The sequence below is a fragment of the Amblyomma mixtum genome, chromosome 4, assembly GCF_055824585.1.
Source record: "Amblyomma mixtum isolate Tamu chromosome 4, ASM5582458v1, whole genome shotgun sequence".
NCBI lineage: Eukaryota > Metazoa > Arthropoda > Arachnida > Ixodida > Ixodidae > Amblyomma > Amblyomma mixtum.
Window position 1 is genome coordinate 84,077,332 of NC_143015.1, and position 18,144 is coordinate 84,095,475.

General features: G+C 45.5%; 1 protein-coding gene across 1 annotated transcript in view; it reads left to right on the forward strand.

Annotated features, from left to right (window-relative positions):
* Nucleotides 1–12,604: 12,604 nt before the first annotated feature.
* The window catches only part of LOC149347247 (uncharacterized), a 30,442-nt gene continuing 24,902 nt past the window's right edge, over nucleotides 12,605–18,144 (forward strand). Inside the window, exons 1-3 of the mRNA XM_089585536.1 lie at nucleotides 12,605–12,716; nucleotides 15,735–15,781; nucleotides 17,271–17,309. Coding sequence (XP_089441662.1) covers nucleotides 12,656–12,716; nucleotides 15,735–15,781; nucleotides 17,271–17,309 — 147 coding nt within the window. The 5' untranslated portion in view covers nucleotides 12,605–12,655. The remainder of the gene's footprint in view (nucleotides 12,717–15,734; nucleotides 15,782–17,270; nucleotides 17,310–18,144) is intronic.

The following is an 18,144-nucleotide window of genomic DNA, read 5'->3' on the forward strand; positions in this document are numbered from 1 at the left end:
TCATCACTTGTGCTAACAGTAACGTTGCCTGAGAAACGAGAGTTCTTTATAACATAAAAAGATAGAGGGAGTGCTTACACATGTCACTCCGGAATAATTTATCCTTTCAGCTTCAATTATTAATCGCGTGGTCATGTCCCTACTTTTCGCAAGCACAGCAGTTTTTTTTTTTTCAAAAAATAGTTTGCACGTTTTAGATTCGCATGAACGAATGTGGTCAATAAGTGATTTCTTTATTCCGTTCTTGACGCCGCGTGCGTGTTCCATCAATCGCTGATTGAGGCGTCTCCCCGTCTGGCCGTTGTAATGGCCCCAGCATGATAACAGTATTTTATAGGCGACACCTCACTCAGGAGAACCTGTTGCTCCAGGGTTGTCATCGAAGAGATGGCTTCGTTCGTCGAAAGCGCGATGAGCTTGGATGGAAGGTCGGTGATCTTATACTCACTAAGAAAATTCATGCGCACTATCACGTAGCTGCAACATTGCTATAGCATTATTACGGTCGCAGGATGGGCATGTAAGCTGACGGTCACTCACGGTGTGCAAAGTCCCGACAGTGTAATGAGCTGGACTCCTTTTGTTGCGGATTTATGGGCCGTCCCAAACGGCCATTACTTTCCTCAGCTGCGCAGGGAGCTTTCCATTCATCACCTAATAATCGGCTCCTGTCTAGAGTATAGAGCGGTAACTTTACGACCGTCGATAGCCACTTTCAAGTCGGATATCCTGACTCTTGCTCGCGGCACGTCGGAGCTTTTCTGGGTTAGGAGTCCTTCAGAGATCGGATCGCGTCGTGGTGAAGCCCGTGGTTGTGTGTGGCGACGGCGTAGTGGGTGCGGTGTGGTCGGAGGAAGATCGTTGTCGTTTCGTCGGTAAGCAACACGACCTCCACGGGCTGTTTTGCTTAGCTTCCCCAAAGGAGGCTTGGAGGCGTTCCGCGGGCACTCGGTGCGTAGCTGCGACGTGCTGATGCAAACCTTGCAGCTGACGGCGATGAAGAGCGAAGACGACTGGATATGTACGCAGGAATTTGACGCAGGTGGTTGTCAGTCTCGTGACCATTGGCCAGAGCGAGGTTACGGTGCGTTGTATGGGAATCATCGAAGGCCCATTCATCGGCATAGGTAGTGACGTAGGATGTCTCCTGTTTCCCTGTAGGCGAAGCACAGGTGGTGGCGCTGGTCAGGTGCTCGCCGAATGTCAGCCTTGCTTCACGTGGTCAGCGGAACCATGGCCGGGCTGGTGGATAGATTTGATCGTGAAGATGGTGAGTAAGGCGTGGTCCTGGGACTAACAGAGTGCCTTTGGGTGCGTAGCGCTGCTTCGCAGATCACGGCCTGGTGGACTTCACATCGACTTGTCGCTTAAGGGACATGTAAAGCCTGGCGAACTTCACGAACCGCGTCAGTAAGTGACGCAACATTATATGTCGAAGAAGATGACAAGAGTCGGCAAAGCTCCTGCCGGACAATCTTTCAAATGATGTCCAGTAAACTGTGGTTAGTGGTCGCTGAAGTATGCGCCTGGTATCTTGCAGAAGGCTGGTGACGCCCGATCGAACTGGCGAGCCCGGGTTTTCGTGTGTATTCGCGATTGTAGATGCTTCGGCTGTGAACTTAGCAACGGTCTTGAGCGAGTTGCGCACTAACCTGGAGAAAGGTTGCTCTCTGATACGCCTCATCAAGAGGGGCATCATGCGTGTGCATTTGGCTGTTGGACAGAAGACTTCACAAGCAGCTGCGCTCTTTCTTTCCAGACTGCGCTTATGCAAGTATTGAACTTCCGCTTGAACGATTCCCACGTCTCTAAGCAAAATTCGTGGTTATTGCACCAAATCCTGGCTGAGCCTTTCAGTGAGAACAAAACGCGCCTTACTTTCGTCTGGCCACCCCAGCTGTTGAACACGCCACACGCTCAGACTCTCAGACTGCATGGTCCAGCCGTTTTTCGGAATCCTGGCCTGTGGAACCAATCAACATGAGGGGCAGTCGGGGCTGGTGCAAAACAATGGAGGCCGGTGTCGTAGTCGTGGTTGACTCCGACCTGCGGAGTTCTCTACGGCGTGCGTTCCGGTATTATTCCACATTCAGGTCCACGCCACTGGACACGACGACTGCCTCGCCATTTGTCTTTCGGTTGGCAAGGCTTCTGCGCCTTCCCGTGGTCGGCGGCTCCCAAGAGGTGAGGGCGACAAGGACATCCGTTAGCACCTCCATCAATGTCACATAGTGCTGACGGCAGCCCGGCAGTCAGGAAGACAGCGAAAACGGTTTCCAAAAGAAACTTTATTGGGCTGATTCCTGCCTACGCAGAACTGACCATCGAAAAAAGGCGCCAAAGCAACCACAATTATCCGACAAAATGTGGGAGCAGTCGCGCGTGGCTGCGATCATTCGAGATAAGTTTGGTAGCATATCGTGTCACAACCAAAATGATAGAGTGCCGGCGGCTTTGAGCGTGAACAAAGAGCACAAAGGCTTCAGCATGAACAAACAGCACATAGGCTTGTGATAATATGTTATTTTTGCGTAGCTTTTGTTCATACAATGTAAAAGCTTTATAAAAGGAGTAAAAGCCGTTAACTTAATCTTCCACTGTCTGTCCTACTGTTTTATGTAATCAAGAGAAAACTGTCGCCTTTACAGGATTGCGAGAACCATGAGGGAGTTGTTGTAACGTGCTCTGCAAGTTATACCTGTATGATATTATCATCATCATCATCATCATCATTTATTTTACTCTTAAAGGCCTCTGTTGAGGCATTACATAAGGGGGGGGGGGACAAAGCAAATGCAACTGAGAATAATACGTTAATACAACAAAACATAATGCAATACAATAAAATGAAAAACGATACATCACAATACAACGTTGGTCAATAATGAAGGGCGCAAGGCTGAATTAGGCGGTAACAACAACAACAACAACAACAAGAAAAAGAATAAGTGTAACTGGGTGAAGTTTGAGCAGTGTCTTTTATTCAGTACAGTGATTAATTAATGCCTGTCGAAATTTAGTAGCGTCGCGCTCGTTAAAGAACAATTTGTCGAATTTCCTTTCTAGAAATAATCCTGTCTTAATATTGATAGTTAGTAGTTGGTAAATCATCAAACATGCACTCTTCACTGTAGTCTAAATAAAGAGCCATAATGTCGTAGGCTGTACCGCCTATGCTAAGATAGTTCTTTATGGAACGAGTACAGTACTTTGTTTCCGGAGGCTGTGCCTTCCTGCTAAAAACACGGTTTGCGTAGTCAACGAAGCACATTTTAACCCATCGTTAGGTTTAATTGGCCTATGCCAGAGTGGATAAATAGCGAGTCGTCGTTAACAACCGCACTTTGCGTAACGACACACTCCTCGCTTCCAACATTTTACTCGAAGAGTGCACTGGCCATTTCAAAGGAAACCACTTGCGTTTGAGCCGTGTTTATGCTTGCGCTGTCTCTCGTGCAAAGTGTGGCGGATCAATTACTGATTCACTGAGGTGGGGGCATTGCAGCATTTGGCGTGAATGGCTAGCAAGGCAGCCGGAACTGAAAATACGTATTTTTAGCCCAGATGCCGAGAAGTTTCTGCGTAGTATGTGCGGGCGGTCAGAAAATGCTTTAACGTACCAAGCAGAAATGTAAAACCTGAAAAAATCAACGGTTTTTTTAGAGACGGAGCAGCAGCATGCAGAACGTAAACACGGTTCGCGGTAGGAAAGATGAATGGGTACGGATCTAGAGCTCAGCACAGCTATTAATCATGTCAAACACGTGTTTGGGCTCGCTCGAGTTCCAAAATACGGGAAAAACAAATGTGAAATTACGATCAAATACAGTAGGAACACTTGCTGACGTACTTGACCTGTTCCTTTCCAAGCAGAGACAGGTTTGCTGTTTTTACGCAGTATCCTCAACATTTTCCAGCATATCCAGTAAATTAATGCGCCGTTTGCCTTCGTTGCAGTGTTTCAGGTAGAATACTGCCCGAATAATTTGCCCGTAACTTGCACTATATTACTAGAGCGTTATTAGTAAATTCCATTCTTAATTCATTTAGCCAATATCTCTACGACTTCTTCATTTTTAAATTAAATGATTTTCGTCTTACATTGAAAAACATCTTGCAAAAATGAAAGGGAAGTAAAAAACACCAGACATTACCGTCTGAAACTTATTTAGGCACGTCTCTTTCGAATAGTCCGTTCAATGTCATTTTCAAATCAAGAAGCACTTCGCACACACATACGCCTGTGTATAGTGAACGTAATACCTTTCGCTATGGGCTACAAATAAACTACTCCTAAACTTAACAAACTCTTCTATCGTGTTTGGTGCCGTCACATTCGCGCATAAATGCATGTTCTGGAAGTAAAGTGCCGCATTTTCGCAACAGCTTTGTGTACTAGATCACTCTAGTCGAAGGAATGGGTGTTGTATAGTATTGAAGACTTGGCTCTTAAAGTATAACTTGATTCATGGCCGCTATAACCCGGTCGCACAGTAGCTGCAGCATTGCCCTGCAGAGCAAACATTTGCGTCTTTGACTAGATGCTGCTCAGCAAGCCGCATGTGGACAGTGATTAAAAGAAAATAACTCCGTGCAATGATATTTCGTACCAAGTGAAAACGACTAGAGAAGAAATTTCTCACCTACACCATTTCTTCGTCAGTTACTAAACAGGGAGAAGTTCATAAAGGGTACCCTGTAGTCGGATACAACTCAAGAACGAAGCAGCCTTTCCTAGCCAAAGGATTCTCTTCAAGCCAATGGCGTCGGCAGATTCTCATGAGTCTGCTAGCGTGACAGTGCAGGGAGCGGCATAACAATGCACGGAGGGTCTCTCCCCTTTCATCTTACACTCCGTGTATTGTCACACCGACAGGTTCATGAGAATCGGCCGACGCCATTGGCTGGAAGGTGGTCCTTTGAGAAGGAAAAGCCGCTTTGTTCTTGAGTTGTATCCTATTATAGAAAGCTGTGCAAAGGAAAGTGACCGCGATAACTTTTAGATACAAAGAGAGAAGCGAGCAGACCCTTGAAAACTCAAGCTAATTACGGAACACACTCGAGCTAAGAATATCCAATTCTCAATCAAGACTAGGAGGTATTGGTCCATTAGGACGCCAGAGTAGATTACTACAAAATAAAAATGCATCCGGGAACGAAGAGAGTCTGATGGCGAAGTTTCTTCAGCAATCTTACTTAAATGAATTTTTGCCGCAGGCATGACCCGCCGAGATCAAAGAACGACGCTTTTTATTTGTAGGGTGCCAGACGCGACTGAAGGGTGCCTGGAGAGACATGAGAGAGGTCTTTGCTCGGCAGTGGGCCTAATCAGGCTGATGATAACGATGAATCGCATGTTGCCTATATGAGAAACAGCAGCGGCAGCGGTTATGATCATGAAGTACAAAAGCTTGCGTTTATAACCCGCATAACAAGGGGAGTAATCGCCATTTGATTTTATCATGTGAACACGTTATGAGTTCTGAAAAGATTGCAGCAATTATAACCAGCATTTGCGACTGACGCCGCTCTATAATACAGCATGCGTTTCTATTCAACGTATAGATAGGGTATAACAAAAATTTTTCTCGGACTTGTTCCGACTGCGACTTTTCTTGCTGGAGTGAAGACTTCACAGCTGCAAAGCGCTTGACCATTCCACTGGTGCGCCTTACCTACATATGTGTGAAGAACGTAAATGACCGGCTGTACCTTGAGCTTTCCAAAAAAATCGGCTGCCATTGCTGTTTCTTCACTTACCACCAAGTGTGATAGGCTAGAAGGGGTGACCATTACGCTACTTATCTGTGTTAAAGAAAAAAGAAATATATCCTGAATGGTGTCCTTGATCGATCTTCAGCGACGTCCAACTCAAATACTGCCGCAAGTCGACGCTAATATTTCATAGCGGTCGGCAGTTACAGCAAACGCTTTTCCCATGCTCGTTTTTTTTGTGTAGTAGGCAATGGGTGGCTTTATAACAGCTTGTCCTGTACTTTTTACGGGCATGGTTACTTTGCCTGAAGCTGTTCTCAAGCACGTTGCAACGATGGCCGCACGTAGCTTTGTTGTGTCAGAGTTGATGCCGGTGCCGATTGTGCACTGTAGCCTCACTTCAGAGCGTAAATTGCTTGCTCAAGCAAAGTGTCGCTTCCATGGTCAGCCATCGTACACATTCTGGTCAAACGCAATATAACTGAATAGAATTCACTTTATTTCTATACATGTAAGATTTATGGGGGACTGGAGGAAAAAGTTGCTCGTAGCGAGTTGACGGGCCTTAAAACCTGTCTGAAGGCAACAGAGAAAAGATGAAACATGTTATGCACTTAATTTCATTTGTTAGGAAAATTTTAATTTTAGATTTAAATTAAGATGGGATGTGGAAGCCATAACAGGACGTACATTCTAGTCAACAAGCAACCTCAAACCGGAAGGGGCCCAACAGCTGCCACTGGCGCGTGGGCGCAAACACTCTTCCGCACGCACGTGTGCGTATTAGTCGTTTACACCATGACTAAACGTGATTTGGATATAATCTTTGCTGTAGCGTTTTATTGTTCCATCTCTGCTTGCATCAGACGTACTATCAGTGAGCGCGAAGTTTGAACGCGTCCAAGCATGGCTGTCATTTTCATGCGAAAGCGAACAAATAGCAGTTCAGAGTTTTCGCATTCGCATCCTGAGCGCGAAGAGTGATTTGGAGATGTCAATTAGCCACGCTAACGACGCTTTGCTTCACCCTATTTATGGTTCACGAGATAAGGATGGAATCACTACATAGATGGCTTCCACAGCCGGGACAGCCGTCGCCATTTGGTGGTCCATCACCGTGGTAAAAGCGCGCTTTTCTAAACCATTTAACGCCGACTACTTTTATGTACACTGTGAAAGCTAAGCGCATTTCACCGCTGTATTTCCAGTGACGTCACACGCAGGCTGCCTACAGCAGCCGTGCATTTCGAAGCTCTTCCGTCACTTCTCAACCCTACTATGCTCCAAATTTTTGGCCTTGTTTGTGGCAAGATAAGCGAGGCATGACCGATGACGATGACGTCGCCATAAGCATCGCCCAATTCTGAGGCCATCCACGCGTATGCAAATTGTTCTTCAGGGAGTCCTGCGATGCTGTCGCTCCCTCTGCCGTGTGCAGAGCTCGCAGCGGCAGAGAAGGAGTGTTATTCAGACACTGATTCAAACTGCCCAACATTGCTTTATTAATGCTCGGTGAGTTTAAAACAAATTATAGCCTCGGTTATCTGGATAAAATAAAAATTAATATAGCAAGGATACGGTAAGGCAAAGTAAGCTTCAGTTTGCATTTCTGCGCTCCTACAGGGCGTTGTGAAGGTGTAAGTTGCGCAACCTACACCTTCACAGCATCATGTACCAACCAGGCCCAACCCAAGTTTTATTGAAGTTCCTACAGGGCGTGTTTCGCAATCGTGGATATCATGCACGTAGATATTTTTTTTAAGCGAAAGCTTCCCTACGGGGCTCTGGGCTTCAAACGTGGACCGTGTAAATTTGACCTTGAGCTGAGTTAGAGGTCAAACAATGACAAAGACAAAAAGAAATTTAATCAATATGCATGGCTGGGAGTCGAAGCCGTGGCTGCGTGAACAGACCTCCTTTAAGGGCCGCTCAGTGATGCCACTACGCCATTTTTTTCTTTCATGGTATTTATTCTACATGGTTATGTACAGAAATGCTTCAATTTGTTTACTGGTGTTTAACGTCCCAAAGCGACTCAGGCAATGAGAGACACCGTAGTGAAGGTCTCCGGATATTTTGACTACCTGGGTATCTTTAACGTGCACTGACATCGCACAGTACACGGGCCTCTAGAATTTCGCCTCCACCGAAATTCGACCGCCGCGGCTGGGATTGAACCCGCGTCTTTCGGGTAAGCAGCCGAGCACCATAACCACTGAGCCACCGCCGCCGCTGCAGAGAAAGGATATATATACATACATATGTGTGTGTATACATACAGAAAAAAAAAACTATTTGCAGAGCACATAGGTTGGCGCTACGTTGCACAAACCTGATAGAAAACATAGCAGAACTAAAAGGCCGGCAAGGATATACAGCGGATCAGGAGACGAAACCAATCAGGTAAAAAGTCCAATTGTTTGTAAATATCCGTTACCTGCAGCAGCATTCGGCTAAAATGAATTCTGGCCGAAACAACAGGTTCAACGTTGCGGTCTTGCATACGCGTTTTCCAAAGGCTACGAAGTCCAAACAGAAGAACCATATCATAGGGTTTCGAGTCAGGTTGGGAAACAACAAGGTAGTTCACAGTGTAGGAATTTAGGAGAAAATATTTCTGTAGCGTCCTCTGCAACACATTCGAAAACAAAACCTTGTCTTTGGAGTCTAAAAAACTATGTTCAATTGTTTCAGGCGCATTGCTCACGCGGCAATTTAGAGAAGACACAAAAATGTTTTCCTATTGAGCCACGTGTTTACAGGTAGACTTTCGGTGCGTAATTTATCGAAAAATGTTTTGGTGCAAGGAGAAATTGGCATTTTAGGCACTCGCTTAAAAACATCATGACCCATGAGCCCAAAGCAGACAGAACGATACAAGGGGGGGGGGGGGGGGGGGGGGGGGGGGGTGAGAGCGTTGTTATTAAATCCCTGTACAGATGTTTGCGCAAAACAGAATATAAGTACTCATTTGAAAACCGAACTCTCAAAAAACGCACGAAGGCATAAACTTCATCCATAAAGCCTGCTAAACGGTGGCGTAAAGTAAAACTGGAAGAAACCTAAGTTCGGAAGTAGAGTCATGAAGTTAACCTTCAAGAATGCTCTAATAATCGGATGGGAACTATCACGAACAAAAAAAAAAGAAACGGACGACCAACTGTCTCACATACAGGTGCTCTATGCCCAGTCCTCCTGAAAAAACAGGCTTGAAAAGGTTATCACGCCGCATGGGATGAAATTTGGAAGACCAAATAAGCATCGCAAATATACGATGGAAACATTGTATGTAATGTCTGGCGCTGTCAAGGACTTGGAGTACGTAGTAAATTCTCCTTGCAAGAAAGGTGTTGCTAGCCTGGGCTCGATCAAACATTGATAGCCGATGCGAGACAGACGTCTGAGAATAACGCTCAAGGGCCGGAACTCGCTCTTTCCAGTAATGCGCACTTGATTTTAAAGCATGAAGTGGGACTCCAAGATATTTAGGAGGCACACAAGTCCATTCTATCCCAGCGTACAGGGACGCAGTTGTGCCCCATGAACCAAACCATAGGCCAGAACTTTTGGAGCGATTCATTTGAGCACCAGAAACGATGCCAAATCGACCTATCGTGGACAACACATCATCATTGCTGGGCTTGTCAATGCAGAGAAATGCAAGATCGTCAACATACAGGGTCTGTTCTGAAAGTAGTAGCACTGATTTTTTCCTGGGCGAACGGGCGGACGAGAGGTGGTCTGCGCGTGCAGGATCGTTGAAGGGGGATATTGGGAATGCTGGGGAAAATCGGCAGTCGGCTCTCGGCCGTTGATGAGAGGAGGTCGCTTGTACTGTGAACCCCTGTCGAAACGTCTCGTCACGCAGAATCATCGAGCGTTTACTGGATCAGCGATACGCGATGAAATTTTGAGTAAATCTTGATAAAACGGGCAAAGAGACTCACAACATGATTAAGGAGGCCTACGGTGACGCTTCCATGGGTAGATCAGGTGTTTTTTGAGTGGCACAAGCTGTTCCGAGAAGGTAAGGAAGGAGTGGAGGAAGACGACCGCTCCAGACGCCCTTCGACATGCAAGACCAACGAAAATGTGTAGCGAGTGAAGCATTTACCTAACAGTGATCGTAGAATGAGTATCAGAATGATTGCTGATGACTTCAGCATTCCTAAAACTGAAGTTGTTGAGATCGTGACAGAAAACATATCGATGAGGAAAGCGTGCGCGAAGTTGTAGCCGGGAGTGTTGTCAGAGGACGAAAAGGCCAACCGGTAGCATCTTCTTCATCATGTGAATGAGGACCTCGATTTTTTGCCCAGCACAAGGCGGCAACGCTGCTTCAGCCCCTCTACAGCCTCGATTTGGACCCGCCAGACTTTTTTCTATTCCCGAGAATAAAATCGACGCTCGAGGGGAAACATCACAGATCGGTAGAGGTGGATCAACCGGCCGTGACGAGGAAGCTAAATAGAATTCAGGTCCAGGCGTTCCTGGAGGCGTACGAAAACTGTAAAACTCATTGGCAGCAGCGTGTAGGTGCGGAAGGGTGCTACCTTGAAAAATTGTAATCGTTTGTACTATTCTCTTGAATATTTTTTTTTTACAAAATGAGTCCTACTACTTTCAGAACAGACCATGTACTCTAGCAATTTTACTTCATTACCCAAAACAGGGAACCCATGGATGTTACTGTTACGCAAAACACTCAAACAAAGAGGTTCCAGGTAAAGAGCAAAAAGCAGAGGAGACATCGGACATCCTTGCTTCGCGGAAGAGAGGATTGGCACAGGGTTCGAGACCTGGCCATTAGTAATTAATTGTGTTCAACAGTTGCTGTAGCAAAGTTGCACCCCTTTAAGTACAGTAGAACCCACGTTTGCTCGCTCTAGAAGTGAAAACAAAAATGAATAGCGAACGCGGTCAAATGCTTTCGCAAGGTCAATCTGAAGCAGGGCAAGCTGCTCATGACAGCTGGAGGAATATTCAAGTATTGTACGCGCAGTGTTAACATTATTTTGAATGGAGCGGACTCTCAAACCGCACGCCTGGTGAGATCCAGTGAGTACTGACATTGCGAACTGCAGGTGATTTGATAAGACTTTAGCAAAAATTTTGTAATGCAAATTTGCCAATGTAATGGGCCTGTAACCTTCTACGGGGCGCAGTTTCCCTTCATCAGTAGTTTTCCGAATTAGCACTGTGCGGCTTTTTGTAAAAGACTGAGGAAGGGCTAATATATTGAGCCCCAGCGTGAAAACCCGCAGCAGGGCAGGAGTGAGAATAGATTTGAAAGCCTTCTAAAATTAGCCTGAAATTCCGTCAGGACCAGGCGTTTTTGAGACAGTTAACCGATAAATTGCATGTTCTACCTCTTCCTGCGTGAAAGAGTCGCTAATAACAAAACAATCGCCGTCTGATAAAGGGCTCACTGAGGTGCTGCAATGCGCCAAAATTTCCGAATTATGAGCATCAGAAGAAGCACTAAACAAGTATGTGTAATAATCCACAAATACTGTCATCACCTCATTTGTACTGGTCACTAGTTTGCCATTGGGCATCATCCCCAAAATAAACTTCGCAGTCGCATGACGGCGCTCATCAGGCAAAGACTGTCGTGTCGGGTGCTCACATTGCAAATCACGCTTGGTACGAGATTGAGCGCGGGCACCGCCGTAGCGTTCTGCATCGAATCTTTGTAACTCACTTTTGAGACTAGCAAATTCATCCGTATATAAGCCAGGCGCTTCGCGTTCCAATTCATACAGGTTGTAAAAATTTTTCCTGAGTGTCTGCCTCTTATATCGCCGCAGCCAACACGCCTCCTGTTGTTGGTAGTTGTTGCTTTGGTGGCATGGCACATACGCACGATGGGGGATAGGCTAGGGTTCAGTGAGGAAAGCCAAAAGAAGGTAAATTGGTGCCAAACTAATGATTTAACTGTGAGTAAAAATTCAGAAGAACTAAAGATAGAATTATAAATTAAAAGAAAAAAAATAAACGGGCTGTGCATTGGAGAGCGTCGTCTTCATCAACTTCCATCTTCTCAGTCCGGCGGCGCTGCCTGCTCACCGTCGTCTTCTACGCAGCACAAATCCGTGCTTTTGCTCCGATTCCAATGTAGTAAACATACTCTGCAGTTTTTGCTTTTCATTTTTCTTTTCTTTGTGCATCTGAATCTGTACGCATGCACTAAACACATTAAGGCCGGGTTCATCTACAGACCCCTGCAGCAAAAAAAAACTGCGAATATAGGAGCTATGTTCGTTGTTTGCAAGTAATATTGCTGCCTCGCTTTCCTGCGACCGCAAGGAGGGAGTGTTATTGCGGAACTAATCCATTTTGCGCTCTGTTGCTTTAACAACGCTGCAACCAGCTTCGAAAAAAATTGCAGCAAAAGTTAGGTGGTCAAAAGCAAAAATCAACATAGCAAGGACACGCTACGATGATGTTCAATTTCAGCTTGTATTACTACGTTTCTACAGCACGTGTTTCGCACTCAGGGACTTCATGCACGTATATACCCTTTTTTGCTTTTTGTTTTGGTTTCCGGACCTCTACGTACCTGCTACACATATTCAGCTCTGGTTCATCTGTAGTCCCACGCAGAAAAAAAAGAAATCTTCCAATATAGAAACTACATTCGTTATTTGCAAGGGAAATTGCCACCTCACCTTGCTGCGACATCACGTGACAGTTTTCCGGAATTACTGAGCGCGGGTTAACATGCAAAAAAAAAGGCCGAAAATAGCTCGGAATATGGCAAATTCGTACTCAGCACGTGCTGTTCCGCATTTCTTTGTTTATGGTTGATTGGAGGCGCGTGCGATTAAATTCAGCGGTATAAGTACGGCCCGGTCGCCACCCCATTGTACATCACCCTGCCGTGGTGCGACTGAAGACCGTAGACGAATACGCTCAGATCATCCAAGTTCCTGTAGCCATGGCTCCAGTCCTCTTCGTCCTGGCTCTCTTGGCGCCCTGTGCCTTCGCCTCCACGACCCGTGAGACAATTTTCGTGCTGCGATGCTGTTTTGAGACTTTTTTTTTTGCTTTTTAATCTTTCCTGGCGCAATTCCCAATTAACAAAAGAGTGCACAGTTGGGGACAAAAGTCTCCGGACCACGTGTTCCTCAAACGAAGCTTATAGCTCTACTATCAGACAGCAGCTGGAGACCGAACTTGTGGAGATGAAAGAACAACAATTCAACTTTTACCTCCACAAGTGTGGTCTCCAGCCGCCGACTGATAGCAGAGCTATCGGCTTTGTTAGAGGAACACGTGGTCCGGGGACCTTTGTCCCTGACTGTACATAGCATATTACAGCACTAAATGTCAGATTGCGCTCCTGGTTTTATGGCGTTGATACACAACGAGGGTTCTTGACATTGTATGTGCTGACTGCCGGAACATTTCATGACATTCTGTACGCTTCAAGACGGCACTAATAGCGAAGGTTTTTCTCTGTACTACACGCATCTTTCTTCTCTTTTCTGTGACGCACTCTTCAGAATGAGATTCATACATGAGCCTCAGTAGTCTTCTTTCAGAAATGGGCTTAACAGAACATCCTAAAAGCTCTGCGGAAAGCGTGGAGATTACCGCTGCCGTGAACGGTTGCCCCAATGAGAGTTTTTCTGTTGCAGTGACAGAACCATCCTGTTGTTAAGATATGGAACCGAGAAGTGTTATAAAAATTGAGGTCGCTGGGGAACATAGCCAGCAATTACGGACAAAAGCAATCATGAAGGCGAAACAGTTTGTGAATGCAATTTTTTCATATATTGGAATATTTCACTAGAAAAATAAATACATCCTCAGATCTCCCGTCGGCAGGCTTGCATTTTTTTTTGTTATTTTTTCCTGCTAGCTTAGAATTCAACGCCTGAATCGGTTCGGTAACACAGGATTCTTGTATCCTGACGTGCGACAGCTTATTTGTCGGAGGCATTCGCACTTTTATTAAAGGAACTTTGGGCTAGCTGGTTATGCATATGCGTAGTTGGTTATGCGTATACATAACACTCGTCCTGTAATCTAGCTTGTTGTCTCTACTGCTTTACGCTACAATGTATTTCGCACGTATTTTATTTCGATCAGCTTTGTTAATAGATGAGATATGCATGGAAAGTGGAGGAGTTAGTAATACTGGAGCAAAACTGTGGTTTGAGCTAGTTGGTACATCTTCAAAACTTCACCAGCGCTGCGACGAGGAACAAAGACAGAGAAGGAAGGACAAGGCCAATCGCTATAATCTGTGTTTTTTCAAATAAACTTTCAATTGTTAGTAATACGCATTACTCACAAGTCCCTCAACCAGAAAACATGCAACAATTTTATATATCCAGAGCTCATCAAACTTGGAGGCCAACGAAAAGGCATAAAGTTAGATTGAGGACTGCGCAGCGAGTTATGGTAAGGAAACTGGAAGCTGTGACGTTCAGAGGCAGGTAGAGAGCAGAATGAGTCGTGTAACAGGCGCCAGTTAATTATATTATAGTTGAAATCAAGAAGCATAAATGGACATGAGCATAACTTGTAATGTGAAGGCATGATAATCGATCTTTCCAAAGGCTAACGGAATGGATTCCAAGAGAAGGCAAGCCCAGCAGGGAGCCGGTGACATTAGGAAGTTTGGCTGTGATAAGCCGGCCGCAGCTGGCTGAGGACAGGGTTAATTGGAGCGATATGAGAAAGGCTATGACTCGCATGGGACGTATTCAGGCTGACGATGATGATTTTGATTGCCCAGAGAGAGCAAATAAGAAACAAAAATGTGCAGTAAGAAAGCACAGGCACGTCTGTTGCGTTCTTCTTGTCTCTACTGTCGTCAGGTTCTGGGATCTACAGCGCTGTCCAGAATAATTGGCTACATTTATATGTCAAGAACACTTGATGGAAAGACATAGCCCCAAAAGGCATTGCTTACGGAAAGCAGCGTGCAAAAAACTTTGACATACACTCCTTACGGAAAGCAACGTGTAAAAATCTTCGACATAAAGGGGGAAAGTGCTGCATTTATCTATATAACTATTTGTCTTCAACATTTTATAATTAGATATGCCGTAAAGAAAACAGAGTTCAAGATTCAGTAACGAAGACACCACTTTCTCTAAAAATGGCGATTCGTTCGGACCCGTTTAGTGAAGCACTTCCGCTGTTTTGGACGTTAGCATAATTCAGAGCCTTTGCACAATTCATGTAAAGCTAGAGCGAACATAAGTAAACGGTTCACGCGATTCCGGTCTGAGTGCAATCACGTCTTTCCCACCGCAAGCAAAGGAATATTGTTTCTCCATGAGAAATCGCACTGGTGTTCTTTGCCACCCTACACACGCCATGGCTGGGAATTTCACTGAGGCAACGGCGAAAAATGCTTGAAGGCAATAGCGTGCTCCGTTCAAAATTCGTCCGCACCTACATGGCTGTATACGTACCCCGTTTGCCAAAAGTAACCGAGCAACAGATTTTCGCTTCTCAAGCGTATAATAGAAACGTTACGGCACCCTCCAAGACCTAAAGCGTGTCACAACGTGAGGACAAGCGTTCACCTTACTCCACACAGATTCATAGCTTAAGGGCTGCCGTAAGTGCTTCGTTACGCGGCTGAGAAGAAAACCACCTGTGCCGGGTTACTTTTGCAAAGACTGTACGTGTCGCCCGCGTCCTCCGTCTAAATAAATGAAGAGGCGTAAATCATAGCTAGCGGTTGCAAAATATCAGAACCAAAAATCACATTTTCCTTAGATGCATTTGTTAACTTCAGCTGACGCGCAGCATCGAAGCAATGCGCTTGATTTCTCATCATGCGTCTATTCTGCTCCGCGTTTAGTAAAAGCGCAGAAAGCGGGTCTCTCTTAAAGCGGCAAGCATTTCAGCTGCACGCATCCGGCCTAAGTAACCACTGAGCCTCATTCCAGTCTAACAGCGACGCATTCTTGTCGGGCGACTAGTGTTTTATTCACGGAATGTACTCTTCATGATTAAACCGCCTTTTAACTTTTGTGTTCTCTCACTTGCAGCCAGCTGCCTGAACATCACCCTTCCGGGCATACTGAACCTCGGTCAGGTACGTAAACCTTTAACTGTGGCGTTTAATGACCTGAAGCTACCCATAGGCTATGGGGGACGCCATAGCAGAAGTCTCCGAATTCGTTTCAAACGCCTGGGGCCGTATTCTAATATATGTCCACTTCCAGCACTCGATTTCGAGTCTATTCGATCCTCAGACAGTGGTCACTCAGTTATACTCGCGGTTTTCAAGCGTCTGCGGCAAGCGAACCGGTCATTTGGTGATTGGCGACCGGACCTCACTATTGGCTGCATATAGCCTCCAATTTCAGCCAATGGTAAGGTCCGGTGGCCAACGACCCATTGGCTGGGCCGTTTGCCTGAGACGCTTGAACGCCGCAGGTATATCCGAGTGACCACTGACAGAAGACCGAATGGGTGTGAAATCGAAAACGGAAAATGGGCAACTCTTAAAATACAGCCCCTGGGGATCTTTTAAACCACCTGTCCTGTCCACTTGTTCGTTTGTCCTTGCCTTTTCGCGCCGCATTCTTTAACCGGACCTCTCAGGCCACACGAGCGCCTTTAGCGTTTCGCTTCCTTTGAAACGCGGCTGCCGCGGCCGGGATTGCACCCTGGTCCACCGGCTCAATCGCCGAGCGCACTAACCATTCACCTGGCCGGCCGCCCAAATTACTTCCGCGCTCAACGACGTCCGCCCTACACGAAGAAGTGGCCTTTTTAGGGTTTTACATCGTCGTTGACACGCTTATCAGCCATCGGGCTTGATCGTAAGCAAGATTTAACTAATTCCCTCTTGGCCTTTCTGCTATTGTATTCCTGCCGGTTAAAAACAGCTTTTGAGTTTACTTAGTAAGCGGCAGAAACTTCCCACTGAATTTAGTCTAATGAAACTGCTGTTTTTCTTTGAGAGTACAATAAAGTTATTTATTAATCGCGTCCGCACCGCGGTAAAGAAAACTTGGCGATGTACATCGTAATCAGGCGTTTCCGAAATATCGTCTGTGAGAAAAATTCCTTAAATTAAATCGGGGTTTCGACAAACATTTTAACTGCACTGGAACAATGCTTGGCATTTCCTGCATTGCGTAGAAGCAAACATATTCTTTTATTTAGCAACCTTATTTTTTACAAGAAAGCCTGTTATATGAAGCCCTTCCTGGGGAATGCAGATTGCAGACCATAAACTTCTAGTCACGAGATGGCACATGCAGTCACGTGACGAGCGCCAGGCACATGCACTTCGCTTGTGAGCATAGACAGTTGGCAATTTATATGTCTTGTTGACTTCCGGCGTCAAACACTTATATTCGCGTCTTTACCTTCCTGCCTATCTCCTTCTCCTCACTTCAATTGTGGAGTAAGCTAACTAAAAGTCAGATATCCATTTATCGCAGCGCAACTTCATCAGATACATGGCGACCCGTCTCCACGCAGAAGCCTATATTATTTGAAAAACTTTATAATTGCATATTTTAGGCAATTACTCAAAACGAAGGTTAATGTTGCATTATTTTCATTTGCAGTGCTTTGGAACCTCCCTGAGCCTTTGTTCTTCTCCGGTGGTAAGATACTGCTGCTCATTTGATTCACTGTCATAAACCACGACGTACACTGAGTCACCTGTGCGCCCTATGCTCCACCCAAGTGAAATGCTCCCAATTGACATGGTAATAGGCTTCTGAAAAACCTCACTCTAGCATTAAAAAAAAAGTAAACTGTTATAAATCACTAAACCTGCCAGACCAGCGAGCGAAACAATTCATGAACAATTTAATGTACAACGGAATCCCAGGCGCGGCAGACACAGAAGAAGGTTTACGCCTCTAAAAAATCTCTTACTCTCCTCTTTATTAGTGCCCATTCTGTTGCCTAGTGGATAAGGTCAAAGCCATACGTTTTCTCTCAACTTTTGTGGAAGCTCTCAAAAAGAGGGAAGTGTGCGAACACGTTTTACGGTGGCAGTGAAAGATAAATAGCAATCAAGAAGATTCAGGTGCATTTCAAGGGCCTTCAATTGAGCATTTCTCGAGCACTTCTTACCATTCGTAAGAATAGAACCATAACACAAAAGGGCGCATTCGTGCGTAGAGTGGCTGTACTTTTTTCTGTAGTTCAAGCGTTTCATATCTTTCCCATATTGGACATTTTCTGGCGCATAGCTATACGTTCCTAATACTGCGGAATATTTTCCAGTCATGCTTTGGGGCACAAATAATCACGTCCTAGGCGTCTCAAAATAAACGATGATACAGTCTACACTTTGGGTCTCAGGAAGATATTGCTGCGTAGTGGGTACATTATAGGGCAATTATTTGCAATCTTCTCCGACGGGGAGGGAGACCTCAGTGAAATGATGGTTGGTTGGCCTCAAATGAAATGGCACATACCCACTACGGG